Raw genomic sequence first — 17216 nt, 5'->3', positions numbered from 1 at the left:
ATGTGATCTGAAACACGTGTTGATCTGACCTGTGCTTAGAAATCATAATTTTGGTAATTACTTAGTTATATGGTTATCAGGATATAGAGCTGTGTCCTGTAATTTTCCCAGAGTTTGTGAGTTACAACATCCAATTAATTGTTTGTATTTCATTACTGTGGCTTTGTCCTTTCCCTGTGTTGTGTCCTCTTCTCAGTTTCATAAGTTTTCAATGGTAATTGTGTTGATCTTAATTTCTTGAGTGAAAATTATGATCTGTTTTCTGAGACAATTACTATAAACATGCCACTTGCCAATTATACTTATTTAGTCCAGAACTTGACCAAATTATTGCTTTAGAACATTTCTGTTTAATTCCAGTTACATTTGTCGGTGCACCTCCCCCGCCCCGACCTTCCAGCCCCACCTCCACCCATGAGGCTCCTTGCAGCTGCTGGAAGCTCATTTCCAAACTGATCTAGTGCTGTGGTGATAGATGCAAGTTCTACGTGGTTTTAGGCAGAGCTACAGTTCAGGAGGAAGTAAAAACAGGCTATGGAAGGTGGGAGAAAAGTGGACTCTCCCCTATTGGAGAACTATTCAGTCATAAAACCTTAGCTGCTGTTCTACCCTTTTACCTTGTCTTGCTTCAACGCTCTGGTTAAAGCTGTCTGTCCATGGTATTCACCAGCCTGTGATACTTCATCACATAATAGTTGGACAGTGGTGTGGCAGGAACTTTGTTCTCAGCTGGACTTTTCCATCTGCAGCGTTGAACCAAGTGTTCATTGTGTAAGCACAGCTTCTTAGCTGCTTTATGTTCTGAGTATAAGAAACTCCCCAGTGCCTGTAGTTTTTCATTATCTCTGATCAAGGATGTTATCTTTAGCCTATCTGACAAATATTTACTAGAGGTGTGCTGTGTCTCTCTTCATCCTGTGAGCTCTGCTAAGAGTTGTTTCTCCAGGTTTAAGTAAGGTTCAGAGTGAAGTACTTTTAAAGCCTTCTTGTTTTTTTTCTGGGGCATGTGTAAATTGTAATTTTGGCAAATTGAACATAGATGGCGCTGTTGTTCTATATTTCACATACTTCCAGGACACCTCCCTTTGATATTTGTTGACTTCATTTTCAGTGAAATATTTTGTTACCACTTCAACAGAATTAAACACTAGCAGGTACAGAACAATCCTGTGTTACAGTAGAGAGCTGTGTGCGTATGCTGCTGGCATAGAATGAAGAGTGTGAGAAGGTTGTCTGCTTGTAGCTGTGGAGAGGGAATACTCGAAAGTAGTGCTAAGGACGGGCTTTGGCTCTGCGGAATTTCATCTAACAGCTAATCAGAGCCAGCTTACAGAGCACAGCTATTGTGTCCCTACAGACTTTACTGTTTGCACGTTTGAACTGTTTTTAAATGCTTTTTCATTTCTCTTGGCAAAAAAAAAAAAAAAACTGGATAGGATATGAAAGGTAAGAAAAGCAGTCTTCATCTTTGATGGTGTCTAGTATAGCCATTTACCTAAACCAGTGTAAACCCACTCAGGGGACAGGCAGGCAGGGCTACCTGAACAGCTGTGCTTAGAGGATCGGAATCACTGAATCATAGTGGGAGTGGCACATTTGTGCTAGGACACTAGGCCATGATCTTCCTGCTACCCACAAAGTTCAGCCTGACACAGTCCTCATCTCCCTGTGCTTTCTTGTGGAAACGTGACCTGTTGACCCATGCATCATGCATTCCTCTTAGGTTGTTCTAGGTCTGTGGGGACCTGGCTGTCTGCAGATTTATATAGTGAGCCTGGATACTTCCTAGGCCCAACCATCAGGAGCCAGATACAGTTATAGAATCTATACTTGGAAACTGCAGGCAAGAAACATCCTCCGTTGCCTTTGCAACTTAGGTGTAGCTGAGTGTGTGTTGGAAATGATTGCTTTGTTTCTTCAGCCTGGAAGCATAAGAAAAACTTGAGTGCCTTTTCCCTCAGATGTTTATCTTACCAGGTAGCCCAGGCTAGACTCAAACTTGTGGTAGTTCCTTTGCCTTAGCTTCCCAACTATTAGGGTTTCTAGCATTCATGGATTTCAAGCCTGCATGACTAAGCCCAGATTTAATTTAAAAAGAAAAAAGAAAAAAAATTAAAAGTTTGTCTCTTCAAACATAGTGGTTATGTTGAGCCCAACTTTGAAAAGAATGATCTATAACGATTATATAAACATTCTTGAATCAGCAGAATGAAATGGTAAAGCAAGGGGAGAAGCCTACAGTTGGTATTATTAGTGCTAGAAATGAAGCTGGTTCCATGTGGTACTGCCACTTCTCTTTCTATAGGCTAGCTCCTGTGGAAGGGCACCACAGTGCCTCCCCACTGCCATTGATGTTCCATCTCTTTCTAATGAGAGCATAGTGTGCATACTATGGGGACTACCAGCTACTGGGAGATCTCTCCCTGCTAGTGTGTGTAAAGCACACATTGGCTCCATTTTTCCATTTCCCAAATCCTTCGTCCAGAGCCCACTATCTGAAGGCATCAGGGTTTCATGGAACTCCCTCAGTTCTGGAGCTGTTTCAGCAGAGTGGTTACATGGCCCAGAGAGCTTTGAAAGTGGTGGTGCTGTGAGCATGCCTGCTTGTGAACAACGTTCTTAGTTAATGGTATTTTGTTGTCGGTTTGGTTAGTTTTGTTTTTTAAGATTTATTTATTTTTATGTGCATTGATGTTTTGCCTGCATATATGTCTGTGTGAAGGTGACGGATCCCCTGGAACTGGAGTTATAGACAGTTGTGAGCTGCTGTGCAGTTGCTAGGAATTGAACCTAGATCCTCTGGAAGAGCAGCCAGTGCTCTTAACTGCTGAGCCACCTCTCCAGTGCATATAGATATGTGAAGACTTAAGAATATTTGCCTAATGGTACTTATTCTGATGGCTTGTTGTAATCCATGTTTATCCTACTTTTCAGGATTCAGGATAAGTCAGATGTGCTGAATTACACGACCATCCCGGTCTACCTCCCAGAAATCACTATTGGAGCTCATCAGGGTAGCCGGATCTACAACAGCTTCAGAGAGGTGAGCCCTACCATGGGGACAAAGTCAGAGATCCATGTGGCCACTAAGCTACCTCTGTGAAGAATGGATCTGCTGCTGTCCCCTCGATTCTAGTGATAAAGCAGTGAGTCCTCAGGCACGCACCAGATCCAGTGTCCTTTCTAGGTGCATTGTCTTGATGGACACATACCCTCCATTCTGTAGCTGATAGTTCCAGTTCTTCACAGCTACATATAAGGTCACCTTACTCCTCACAGGGTATCTCTAAGGCTTATGTTTGTGAGGCCTTATATTTCTACGGAATGTCCTCCGGCCAAGTGGTACATTGCAGCAAGGACAGCATAGCTCATGCAGACATGGAAATAGCAGCTACCTCTCCTTGTGCCTTTCTCTAATATACACATCTTCACAAGTCTCTTGCTTCTCCATTGCTGTTACTTCCAGGGTCAGGACCTAACGAGACCAGTAGCTTGTACCAAGCAGCAGCATGAAATGGGAATAGTGTTCTCTGTCTGTGGTTATTAGAAAGTGAAATCATTGCCTGGACTCGACCACGTCTGGAGACAGCTGCCTGAACTCCTGTCAGTTGAGCAGCAGAGGCTGCAGACTACTGGAGCTTTGATTAAGGGGTTCAGTGTGGCGAGCTGTTCTTCCCTCCCCTGACCCACCCCCTTAACTTGAAGGACCCAACATTTTCTTTTATACAAGTTCTTTGGCCCTTTTTGAAAATAATTGTATTCACCATATACATTTGGGAGCACAGCCATAAAGTGTCTCCTAGCCATGGTCTGACATCTTACCTGAGTGGATACAGTTGCTCCAGGTCCACACACTCCTTGCTTCCCTCTGCCACACAGTAGTGGCCTCATTCAGGTCCACCTCTGTCAGCTGCAGGAGGTGGGTCTAGCATTGCTGGGCCTGCCTCCCTCTGTCAGCTGCAGGAGGTGGGTCTAGCATTGCTGGGCCTGCCTCCCTCTGTCAGCCTTGGCCTCACTGGTAGCAGGTGTGCGGTTGGTGAGGCAGTTAGTACTTTCCCTTTTGTGCCGTTGGCATTTCCGTCTGTACCCTTATCAACAGAGCTTGCTTTCAAGTTTCTTCTCATGAATGTTGCTCCAGCACCTTAGACTGTCTTCAGCTAGTATTTGCCCAGGATTTATTTTCTGTTCCCTTTCAGGTCAGCCTCTCTGTGGTTACCTGGAGGTATTCAAACAAACAAACAAACAACCTCTAGTTTTTCTGAGTATTTGAAATGTTTATCCAGTTCCATTGGAAGAAGAACTTACATGTGCTGTCTCATAGTGTTCTCTGACCTGTCCTATTTATTTTACCTTTTGGGGATTACATTGTTTTCTGGCTTTCACATATGTCCCTCTGCTTGCCAACTGCTCATCAGTATATTTCTAGTTGACCACTGTAGTGATTACCCTGCTGATTAAAATGACCATCTTCGCTATATTTGAGTCTAATATTGGAAGTTTTCCTGTTGCATGCAGTATAAAGTCACAGACTGTGTTGAGCCCTGTTTGCTCAACTCCTCCTGTGAGCTGTTGTGATAATGTGCCTTAATTCTCCATGCATTTAAGCTCCTGAAGTCATTATGGGGACTGTGGAGACAGTACCGACTCTAGAGGGAACGTGCTCTAACACTCACCCTGCTGTGGCTCACTCTTTTTGTGGCTCCACTTCTGCTTAGGATCGTTCCCAGGAAGAATACTTTACTGCAACAAATTAAAGCATTTTTATTTTATTTTTAAATTTACTTGGGGGAAATACGTCAAACTTTTTAAAATGATAAGAGGGCCAGAAGAGATGGTTCAGCAATTAAGAGCATGTCCTACTGTTGTGGAGGACCTGGGTTTGGTTCTTAGCCTCCACGTGGCTCACAACTATTTATAACTCTGGTTACAGGGGATTCTGTGCCCTCCTTGTGTCTCCACTGGCACTAAGCATACACATGGTACACAAACATACATGCAGGCAAAACACTCATAGATATAAAATAAAAATTAATAAATCTTTAAAATGACAAGAATAAGCCAGGCCTGATTGTCTGTAGTCCTAGCATTTGGAGGAGAGACACAGGAGGATCAAGAATGTAAGCTGAGATCACTGCCATGTCTGCCGTCCTATCAGCCTGTATGGTCAAGCTCTCTGAGCACCCTTGTTCTTCCTCATTGTGTGGTCTGCTCCTCGCCTCCAGGGTGCAGGCCTGTGCATCAGAATGCAGCTCTTGGGAACACAGGCCTGCTGGGGCACACCCAGTGTGAACATGGGAATTCTGGCCTCTTGAGCTTTCCAGTGCACTGTAATGACCATAGGGTTTGGGGCATACCACTCAAAGATGGGGTTCTTACAGACCATATGCCACAAGACCCCACTCTACCTGGTAGTCTCCTCAAGAGGGGATTTACATGCCACTGCCAACCACATACCAACTGAGGGACATCAGTGAGCCCAGAGCCCCAGGCTGGATGGGAGGCTGCATCTGGCAACTTTGTCTCCAGTCCTTGCCATTAGATTTAAGAACTTGATACTTCTTAAGTACTCCCAGGTACTTAGTTGTTGACTCCCTCAGTCTGGTTTGCCGGATGAGATTCAGGCTATTGTTTTTGTGGAGGGAATGCCAAAGAACTCATTTCAACTTCCTAGGCAGCATACTTTCTCATTGGCCCCATAATTGCTTACCTTGCCCTTTGGTCATGTGACTAAGTATGGCGTGACTCTCCTTTTCATTCTTCAAAATCAGGAAGCAAAGCGTTGGAGGAAGTTGAGACTGCAAACATGTGCTCTTACAGAACTAAAGTTCTGGCATCCATTGACTTTCTTAACTACGTAGTAACCACTTTGAGGGTTTCCTAGTTGTAGTTCTTTTTGTCTCCCTTTCTACGTCTTCAGCATCTGCTGTAAGGAAACCATCTCGCCTGTGTATGAATCATTTGTATGTTCGTCTGTATGTCGAGATTCATGAACCCATAGCAGTTTCAGGTTCCCACCTCCTCTACAGGGCTGCAGGTGACTACTGTTGGGTCCTTCTCAGCATTCTTCCTGTCGGCATCTATAGGGCTGAGCCTGTGAGCAGCCCTGTGCCCTGTTCTGGCCCACTACCATTGCCATGGTGTGCTTCAAATCCTATCAGTGTCTCACCCACTTTTAGGGAGTCAGAAACCCTATTCATCTTGTAGGAAGCTTTGGGTCAAACTTGGAAGGAAGGGAGACTATTTTTGTTTTTTGATTATTGCACAGTGTAGAAAATTCTGAATTTCCAGCTTATTTTTCTTTCAGCCAATCCATATTTCAGTATCTTAGGCTTCTGACTGTTCTAGAGAGCGGCTTGCTTTTCCTGATGAGTGCTTTTCGCCTCCTGTGGGTCTGGTTTCGTCTGCTTTCTGGTGTGTTCTTGCGCTTTCCTAAGGCTGTGCCCCTGGGGGCCAGGCAGCGTGCCTTTGTCGTCACTTAGCTTGGGGTCCATGAAGTCCTTTGTCCCTTGAGCTGGTCTCCACAGTCAATGCAAGTTCTTGACTCTCCTCAGGCATGGACTCTGTGCTAACTGAAGCTGTCACCTAGACCTCCTTAGCGTGTCACTTCTGTGCTAGGACTCCATCCAGACTTCATGGCAAAGACTGTCTCTGCAGGCTCCTCCTGGCAGTGACATGCATCCCCCTTGTTCTTAGTCACAGTGCAAGGACTCACAGTGCAGTCTCAGGTGGGCGCTGGTGGCTGGTGAGGTAGTAAGGGTGGGGTGAATAATCAGTCTTGCCGGTGAGGATCCTAACCTTGATTGCCTGAAGCCTTTCCTCTGCAGAGTTGCTCTGTCTATTTCTTTCAGAAGTACTGTTTATTCTTCAGGCTACCTCTTTGTTGAGTAAGAACTATGTGACCATTTAGAGGAATGTTAGTTTTTGTTTGTTTGTCTTTTTTTTTTTTCTCCCTGAGACAGGGTTTTTCTGTGTAGCCCTGGATGTCCTGGAACTCACTCTGTAGACCAGGCTGGCCTTGAACTTAGAAATCTGCCTGCCTCTGCCACCTAAGTGCTAGAATTAAAGGCATGCATCACCACTGCCTGGCTGCTTTTATTTTAAAAAGACAGCTTGAAATGCTGCATGGCAATGAGTAAAATGACTTTCTTCTCAGGAACAGAGTTTTCTTTCCTATTAAAGACAGCAACAATTATCACAAAATTTCCCACTAGAAATTGCTTTGTGGATGATTTAGAGATGACTGCATGAGGCCCCTCAATCCGTTTCCCATCAGCTATTGACAGCTTGGGAATCTGGCTGTCACAAAGGCACTTCCTGGGAAGCAGAACTGTGGCCCGGCTGCTGTGCTCAGATCTCAGACAAGTCTGACTTGGTGGTCTGCTGACACTGCACTGGCAAGCACTGCTGTCATTGCTGTTTGGGGCCAGCACTTCATCACACCACTCCTGGGAAGCACAGGAGTGCCAGCAGCCAGCTAGTGGGTCCACCGAGCACTTCAGACGAGGATGTCAGGACACTGCATGTCGTGAGGAGCAAGGAGGCCAGTGAGAGGGAGCAAACTGGCTGGGTATAAGATGGTGCAGGAGCTGTGCACCGTGGGTACTCTGGGAAGGTCAAGGAGGGAAGCTCAGGATGCTTCTTAATGACTGCATGGGGTGAACCTGAGAGAGTGTTACTAAAGACGAGAGTTTATGTGAGTGGATGGACAAAGCTGAGTGCCAGTGGGAGTGGGAAGAGGGGTCACAAGAGACTTAGACAGAGGACAGAATGGGGACTAGGACAGGGGTCAGCAGCTGGCCGGGCCACACTGCACACACTGGGCTGTGGGGCTTAGACTGTCACTGTCATTTCAGAAGACTTTCTAGTAGTTGCTTTTTTTGTAGCTGCAGCTAAATATTTGACAAAAACAATATCAGGGAAGAATAACTTATTTCCTGGGAGTTCCAGGGGCGGCAGTCTAACCAGGCAGAGGAGGCAAGGGAGATAGTTAAGAAGCCGAGGGAGGGGTGGAAACAGATAACACCCCAAAGCCTTACCCACAGTGGTCACTGCTTTCTGCTTCCCAACTCCTGCTTTTCACCACCTCCCAAGCATCTTGTCATCCTACATGTCCACCCAGGGTTTGTCCACTCACAGTCAGAACCTCATACTCTCATTGTCTTTGAAAGCACAGGCACCCAGAGGTCGTTCCCAATCCAGAGTCATTATCATACATCCACCCTCTAGCCTGGCACCCAATGCCCTCAACGTCCGCTATGCTCAGGCCTCTGTCCACACACATGCTTATCATGCTACTTTTGTTGCTTAATTCTGTATAACACCGCCACAGGTCTGGCGATGAGAGCTGGAGGCCATCTCTGCACTCATGGCCTTTGCATTTGTCCCTACCAAAGTCTTTGACATCTGTTAGCAGCTGCCTTCAGAGGGGCCTTGTCTGGTGGTGGGCTCACTATGGGAGCATGGGTTCAGAACTATCACCATTGGCTATGCACCTAAAGTTGGTATCTTCCAGAATCTGTCGGTAGCCAATAGTACAGCACGGCTGGGTAGGGTCGCTATCCATGGTCGACTGCTGACACCTACTCTCGTACAGGCACAGTGCAGGCAACCACAGTTGCCGTGAGAGCATGCTTTCGGTTATGCCCTGAGATAGCATTTTTCAGCCTTGCTTCCCACTTTTACATTCTTTGAATTCCCTCTTCCACGATGCTGTCTAATTAAGCCTTAGAGGAGGTGTATAAATATCCTTTGAGGGATGAGCACTTAGCTATCACTTCTTCTTAGCACCTTGAGCAGACATGAGTCTCTGCATTCATTGTTAGTCAACTCACAGAGAAGCTTCTCTGAGTCAATAGTGGCATTTATCTATGAGTATAAGTCTTAAGTATTTAGAAGGCAGTTTTGTGTCCTGTCAGACAAAGTAGTCAATTCCTTCTAAGATCTATAGTGTCCCAGCCAAAAGGGAGCAAAGCAGTAGGTGTGTGTGTGTGTGTGTGTGTGTGTGTGTGTGTGTGTGTGTGTGTGTGTTACCTCCTATGGAGCAGGCCTCAAATCTATTCCAAGAGTTGTAGATTGCCTATAATAGTACTACTACTATTGTACTTGTAAGCGCATCTTGTCTCATAAATTGTGTTTATAGTTGTAGGGTTCACAGCTGGTAAGAGCTCATGCCTTTTCTCACCCTTTAGTCTGTATAGCACCTTCTCATTCTGAAAGCTATCCACCAGGGAAGAAGCAACTGGCCAAGTTCCAGCTTGATCTCTCTGTATTTTACAACCAAGGTGCATGATGCCCTATCATTAGTTCTAGTGGGTAACCAAGAAGAATGCTGGAAATCTATACTGGGGCCTCCATGACCAGTAGCTTATAAGGAGAGATTTTGGCACTGGGATTTTTGTTTAGGCAGCCTATGGAATGGGAGAAAATATCTGGCAACTGTACATCTGACTAACATTTAGATTGTACAAAGAACTAAAAAGAAGAAGAAAGGAAAGAAACTTCAAGAAAACAGTTCAGTTTAAAAATGGGCTTTGGAAAATAGAGAATTCTCAAAATAAGAAATATTAATGGCTAATAAATACTTTAGAAAGTATTCAACATAATTAGACCATTAGGGAAATGCAAACTGAAACCACTTTGAAATTCTGTCTTACTCCAACCAGAATGGCTATTCTCCAGAAATCAAATGATAGCAGATGCTGTCGAGGTTACAGGGAAAACTCTTATTCACTGTTGGTAGGAGTGTGGACTGGTACAACACTATAGAAATCAGTGTGGAGGTCCCACAAAAAGCAACACATAGACTAACATATGACCCAGCTCTGCCACTCTGGGGACAGACCCAAAGGACATTACATTCTACGAGAAAGACCCTGACCCCTCAGTGCTCATTGCTGCTCTTTTCACAGTGACCAGGAAATGGAATCAGCCTTCTGAATGTCTTGTCAATAGTTGGATGGCTTAAAAAAAATGTGATGCATACTAAATGGAATTGTACTCAGATGTGGGGGAAAAATGAAATTTGCAGGTAAATGAATAGAACTAGAAAACAGAGATGACCAAGGGCCAAGAAAGCAAACACCACATGTTCTCTCATATATGGATCCAGCTTAGACTCTTTAGAGCTGTGTTCTTAACTTGGAGCAAATGTAGAAGCCAGGAGTTAGAAAGGAGCCATTGGTGATTCCATAAGGGAGGGTGTCTGGTAGAGCATAGGTGATGTGGACATAGAAAAGGATGATGGTGGGCACGGATTGGTTCCAGCCAGAATAAGGAAGACAGGGTATGGGATGAGAGAGTTAACAAAGACAATAACTTTATGAAAAAAAAAAAATCAAGGCCTCCTATTTTGTAAGCCAATTAGAAGCAAGTTTTAAAAGGGGAGAGGAGGGAGGTCCCCTCCATGGCTAGAATGCTGTTTCTAGAAGCCGTTGTAGAAGCAGTGTTGAAGCAGTGGATTGGAAGAAAAGATATAATAAACTATTTGCCATTTAAGGATCCACCATCTTCTTTCTGAGCTGTTATGTTGGGAGTACTCCATTCTTTTGTTTGGGCCTAGGTTTTGCCTGACTAACTGAACAGTTTTTACATATTTGTTTGATGGTGACAAATTCCAGTGATTGGCTTTCTAAAAATTAGTATTTACTTCAACTCAATCTGAGAGGTATTTTCAATTGCTACAAAATTCTAGCTTGATCATTCTTAACTCACAACACGTGGCAGGTTCTCTGTGCCTCGTACCTTGGTTGTTTCTAGTGAGAAGTCTAGTCATTCTTTGGTCTTAGTGCCCTGTAGCCTTCTATCTCTAGCTACCTTCAGGATTTCTGCAGCCCCTTTACTGCTTGCTTTCAGGGGTTTCATTGTGATGTGCCTCTATGGCTGACTCTGTATCCTGCAGAGATTCACTGAGTTGCTTGGTGTAGTAGTTGTGTTGTTCAAAGCATTTGGGAAAGGTTTAACCATTGCTTTTGAAGATTTGGAGACTCTATTTACCCATGTGCTAGATAGAGGTTTTCCTGGGTCACTGGAACTGTTCTGGCCTTTTTCTTTCTGCTTTATTTGGAGTTGGTTCTCTTAGCTCTTCATGCTCTTTTCGATGCTGTTAGGAAATGTGCTGGTATCCCATTATGTTCATATGGCTCTTCAAAGAAACAGAAAACACGAGAGTGTTGAAACAACAACAAGAAAGTATTGGGAGAAAGGGAGACTGGAAGGGGCAGGGGGCCTGGAGGCATGCCTGACGGGCAGCAAAGAGGACAGATCCAGGAGATGTGATCCAGGTTAGAGAGAGTGCCTCTGGGAAGAGCCTGTGGCCACAAAGCAGACTGACACTACTCCTGTGCACCCAGCATTGATAGGGAGGGTGTGGCCTACCGTGGACAGCACAGAGAATCCCAAGGACTAGTCCTTCATAGCCAGCCCCACATAGCACATGCACACGACCCCTACGCCCAGCCAATAGAATGGTACTTCAGGAATCATATTTTTACACTCAGAACTCCTACCTGGTCCTTTCTGTGTCCCAGTTCTCCCTAATTTCTCTCACCTGTTATTTTGTTCCCAGAGCATATCAAGCACTTTCCTAACAGATGCTTTGAGATCCCTGTTCGCTAATTCATCATCTTCACCATTTCAGAGTCAGCCTGATTTTCCCTCTGGTTGAGGGTCATATTTTCCACTTGCACGAGTCTGGAAATGTATCACTGGCTGCAATACATTGTGAGTTTCATGGTTTGGAATGCTAGATTTTGTTCTATTCTGAGACAAGTGTTAGAAGTTTTCTGGCTGCAGTGCAGTCCCACAGTTGCACATCAGCATTAAGCCTGCTAGCACTGAGTTCCAGCTTTCCAGTGCCTCTAGCATAGCCTGTTTGGTGGTACAATATGGCCTGAGATCTCTCTTGTGCTTGTGTGTGAGGAGGGGCTGGTGGGACCCCACCTGACCCACAGTCTTCTGTGAATAGCCATGATTCATTCTGCTCACAGCTCCTGGAGGCTCTTTGTCCAACCTTGCATGGACATTGTCTTCAGCCAAAGACCACTGGCCCTCAGCAAATTCTGGAGCTCTTTCTGTACTTTGACCCCAAGTTCCTACCTTCGATACTTTGGCTTATTCAGAATCAGATAGGGCATGGGTCTCAACTTTCCAGTTGGGAAATTACTGTTACTTGATGGCAGTTAGTCCGGCGGCGGGTCTAAAGTTCTCAGGCCCTAATACTGGAGTCCAGGGCTTGGAGGCTGCTGTGTTACAAGTTGACCCAAATCCAGTATATGGTCGGGATAGGGGGTGGGGGTCCACGCTGAAGACTGAATTATACACTCAAGCAGGCTGTGGCAAGAGGGGGCCACCTTTTTACGACTCTCAGAACCCCATTCCTTCATGTTGCTTGTAGCTTCACTTGGTATACACAGGATGACAGTTGCCACTGCATCTGAAGCTCCCAGTGGGACCTTAGTGAAGCCACCACAACCAGCTTGCACACAGCCGGTAGGGGGATGCTTGTTTGCAGTGACAGTCACTAGACCAGGGCTGAAGTGAAGCCAGCTTACTGACCCTGGTGAAGGTCCTGGGAGACCAAGATCATGGCTAGATTTTAAAGAAGAGACGGTGCTGAGTCTACACCCTTGCCTAAGCCTCCGCACAGTAATCCAGACCAGCTCTTCCACACTGTCAAGTTAGACCCGTGGAGGGGGGCTTTCCACACCTGCTTTTCAGGCTGTTTTGCTTCCGCAAGCAGTTCTGTTTCTGGGAGTTTATCCTAAGCACATAGCAAGGGGAAGCGTTGTAAGGTGGGAAGGGAAAGAGCAGGGCTCAGCAGCGCAGGCCCACCCTCACTGCTGGGTAGATGAGTTGTCTAGGGACTCGGTGCAGGGCCCACTCCAGAGTTGGGAGGCTGAGGTCTCTCTTGTGCTTGGGGGGGGGGAGGGCGGTTCTTACTCTGTGGATGGACTAGTTGTGTGCTCCAGGCAAGTAACTTACTCTGTATGAAAACAGAAGTACCTGCCCATCCTGTAGCATCGAAGAAGTACAGCAGAGTGGCCTCACCTTCTGTTTCCAGCTGCCCGGAGCCCTCCCTAGAGGCAGCTGGATCTTGGGCTTCCTTTGCATCCTCCCAAAGAGCTAATTGTTGGTTTAGGTTCAGCATGGCCTCCAGCCTACAGACACTCACACTTAGATACTGGGAACGTAGGGGTGCTTTTATGTACGTTCAAGTGCTGTGCGTTCTCCCAGAACCTGAGGACAGAGCACCCCTCACTGGACTTTATAGGCTAATTAAATGCCTCTAAGAATTCCAGAGAGTGGCTTTTGTGAAGCAGTTAGGAGATACTGTTGAGGCTCAGCAGGTTGGTGATCTTCAGCTAGTTTTTACTTGCTCTAGTTTAAAATTCAGGACATTGGGGTTTGAAAGTCCCTGGACATGCTGGCCACCTGGCCACTGGTATACTACAAGCTCAGTAACTTCACTCAGATTGCCCAAGATGACAGTTGCCACTGCCTCTCAAGCTCCCAACTAGACCTTGGTGAAGCTGCATAGCCAGCTTGCACACAGTGGGTAGGGGATGCTTGGGTGCAAGGACAGGCAGTGTAGATATAATCCTCTGAAGGATGTGTGTGTTCTGTTCACCAGACATAATTGTGGGATTGGTTCAACAAATGAGAAGTGACCTCTTCATCTGGAAGCAGTTGGAGAAGTTCTGTGTTTCAGTGGCTGTTCGGCCTGGGCTTCTCCCACACACTAGACCTGTGCATCTTGCCTGAGGCCATTCCAGACTCCCCACCTTCTCTTGAGGAAAGCTTTTTGCTGCTCCCTCTGCCCTCAGGCAATGTACTGATAGGCAGCTCTTGTGGCTGTGTGGCGCATCTTCCTGCTATGCTACGCAGGTCCCTATCTCTCACGTTGTCTGGAGTTCTTTCTGAGCTCTATGGCTGTGCATACCTAAGCTCTTGTCTGTGCCATTGGCTAGGGAGGCTGAGCTCCCCATCCTCTCAGCCCAGTGATAGCTCCAGGGGCCTCTTCCATGGCTTCCTTGCTTCCAAAGTAGTTTCTCGCCAACGTTTCTTCAGGCCTGGGTGTTTCAGTGGCTTCCCAAGGCCTAACCTTGTCCACATCCTCCGTGCCCCCAGCCCTTGCTGTCTCTCTTACCTGCCTCACTTCCTGGGTGTGTTAATGCACACTCCCTTTTTTTCACTCCTTCCAAACCAAGGCCTTGGGGACCACAGCCTCTTTTTTTATTTTTTATTTTTTGTTTTTGTTTGTTTGTTTGTTTGTTTCTAAAAAGGGAAAAAATAAACTCAGTAGAGAACAGAAAACCATAGTACGTATCTCTGAATACATGGTTACCCATACAACAAACTACTGAAACTCACAAAGATGATCTGAAGTAGTTGCAATAATGAATTCTGAAAAAAAAATCTCCAAGAAGGTCCAGATCGATATATTTCAAAATAAGCCATCACCTGAAAAACTTTTAAAGATTTTAGGTTCCTAAATTAATATTAGCTAAGATACCAAAAAGAAGTTAGTTCCTCAAATATTTTGAATATTGGTGATCCAGTGGGAGCCATCAGCTAATAAGTATAGGAAATTCATGAGTAAGTCAATAACTTTCTTTCTTAAAACTTTTTATTGATTCTTTGTGAGTTTCGCATCATGCACCCCAGTCTCACTCATCTCCTTTCGTATACCCACCCTTCACTCTTGCAGCCTCCCCCAAAAATAAAACACACAAACAAACAACAAAAAGCACAGAAAACATCTTACCATGGGGCTATAGTATGTCTCTGTCCATACATCTTCACTTTCAAATGTTCTCTGCAGTGAGTCAGTAGTCTCAGGAGAGCTGGGTCTGCCGTGCGGTGATGTGGGGGTGGGGGCTATGCCTGGTCCCTTTTGCCCTTCACCATCTGCAGCAGTAGAGAGAGCTGACCCTGGAGTCATGGAAGTAGGGGAGCTTACCCTGCTCCCTCACTGACTGTAGCACTGGCGGGAAGGGAAGTTAAACTATAACTCCCTTGGGTCATACAGTGGAGCTGGCCCTGCTGGTGAAGGCACCAGTGAGCCAGCCCCTCAACAGGCTGCAGCACTTGGGAGAGTCGAGCCTTGACTGGGCAGCGCAGTAGAGCTGGTTGTGCTGGTGAGCTGGCCCCAAGGGCCTTAGAGCAAAAAAACTGACCCTGCCTCCTGCCAGTGGTGGCATTAGGTGGCCTAGCCAGAGCAGTGCTGGAGAGCTCTCTTGGGTGGTGGGAATAAAAGGGAGTTGATGGGCTGACCAAGCCCAGATTCAGGCACTGAATTTGCCCATTCCAAAATCTGTATCATCTGCATATGGTGGGGGTGCATGGAAAGGCCATCCTGGTGTTTCAAAGCTGCAGGATCTCCATGACGTAGGGTGATAGCAGGATAACCAGGAGGAGTCCTGATGAGTCCATATTGATGGGCACAGAAGCCAGGGAGGTCGGACTGTGATCTCTTAGCAGTGAGTCCATCCCTGGTTCCCAAAGCTAACCTACTATCTCCATTCACACTAGTCAAGCAGGCAGTCATGACTGAGAACAGGCATTTTCTAGGCCCCGCCTCCTCCACCAGTTATCACTGGGTACCACTGGTTTATTATCCCTCCTGCTTATCATACAAAATAGAAAAACCAGCTAGGGTCTGTCTCCATCTAGATCTCTGTCCTAGTCCTGGACAGGACATCTGTGGGCAAGGCTGCTTCATTACAATGTCCCTGTTCTCGGGTGTCCCTAGTACTGGATGAGGACTGGAAAAGTGGTCTTTACCCTAAACAGTATTTAATGCCTTCCCCAACAGCTACCAGGCCGCAAGTATGCCCCTGGATACAATGCCGAAGTGGGTGACAAGTGGATCTGGCTGAAGTGAACGGTCCCCTCTGCCCAGCTGTGGCATAGCCATGAAGATGTCTGCTCTGCCCAACTCTATACTCTATCCAGAGCTTTACAAGACAACAGGAAAAAAGCAAGTGATCAAGAAATTGCCAGAAAAAAAAAAAATCTAACAACAACCAAAAAAAAAGAGTCTGGCCCATGCCTAGTCAGAGTTGAAAGAATCAGCTTCCATTGAAAAGGTTCTGGAACCTTCTAGTGTTGTTTTGGAATCATCTGGGGAAAAAACAAAACAACGTTGGTCTGCTGAAAGCTCAGCTCCCACTGGAAGCCCCGTGTCCCAGTGCTGTTTCCTTGAGCCCTCCCAACTTGAAGAAATAAAGCCGGCTCTCTAGCCCCTCCTCCTGTGTGTGCATGGCACACGTGTGCCTGGTGGGTAAGGATGCTCAGCCCTGCGCCCCCAGCCCTCCCCTGCACTTTGGGTCTCTCACATACTGTTGAAGTGTTTTTCTCAAGCATTTGCTCTTTTAACAGCACATTAGAGCAAAAAGGGAAAGAAGAATGACCACAGACTAGCAGAACCATGTCTTAGAGCAGGCTCACTTCTCTGCCGCCCTCAGGGCCTTCGCGCTCTTATCTCTGAAGAGCAAGCTGAGCATAGAATATGGGTACAGATGCTGTTATCCAAAATGAGGGTGCCAGTCCCAAATGAAAAGAGCAGTGGCATCTTATTGTTCACTTGTATCAGGACCTCGGGGGGGTGGGGGGGGGGAGCCCTTACGAGCTGGCGTCAGTCTGCATTGCTGTTTGGGAGTCCCTTTAAGTTGTCTGTCCTAAGCTGTGAGTTTGTACTGCGACCCCTGCTGTGGCTGCTCCGAGCACCTGTAACTTACATTTAACTTAATTAAAACTTAATGAAATTTGGCACTGAGTTCCCTAGTAGCACTGAGCTCCATTCAGGCATGCACAGAACATGGTTGGGGACCAGGTCAATATTAGACAGTACAGAAGAGAACACTTGAATCTTTAGAAAAATTGGCCTTACGGCTATTGCCTCCTGCCTGCCTGCTGCCTCTCCCCCTCCCCTTCTGAAGTGGGCCAGCCCTGGAATTGTGTGGTTTGAATAGCTCGTGAGCCCCTAGAGGGTCACAGAGAAGGAAAGCACTTTTATTTTGGCTCTACCTCTTGTCCCTGGCTGGATGGCACTGCCCTCAAAGGCCCACATAGCAGGCGTGCAGCATGGCCAGCAGTAGGTGCTGGGCCAGAGACCTCAGCCATGGTGGCTAGCACATCAGCACAGACTCAGTCCCTCAGAGTCCACCTGGTGGCTCTACTCCCTGGGTATAGTGTGACCCTTGTGACACAGGGTTACT

The 17216-nt window shown here is 46.3% G+C and overlaps 1 protein-coding gene across 1 annotated transcript in view; it reads left to right on the top strand.

Annotated features, from left to right (window-relative positions):
- Ndufa10 (NADH:ubiquinone oxidoreductase subunit A10) overlaps positions 1-16774 on the top strand; it is a 36813-nt gene extending 20039 nt beyond the window's left edge. The window contains exons 9-10 of the mRNA XM_031368451.1: positions 2935-3043; positions 15812-16774. Of these exons, the coding sequence (XP_031224311.1) occupies positions 2935-3043; positions 15812-15880 (178 nt within the window). The 3' untranslated portion in view covers positions 15881-16774. The remainder of the gene's footprint in view (positions 1-2934; positions 3044-15811) is intronic.
- Positions 16775-17216: the final 442 nt, after the last annotated feature.

Source organism: Mastomys coucha, unplaced genomic scaffold (genome assembly GCF_008632895.1).
Source record: "Mastomys coucha isolate ucsf_1 unplaced genomic scaffold, UCSF_Mcou_1 pScaffold14, whole genome shotgun sequence".
Taxonomy (NCBI): Eukaryota; Metazoa; Chordata; class Mammalia; order Rodentia; family Muridae; genus Mastomys; species Mastomys coucha.
This window is presented reverse-complemented; position numbering and strand designations above follow the sequence as displayed.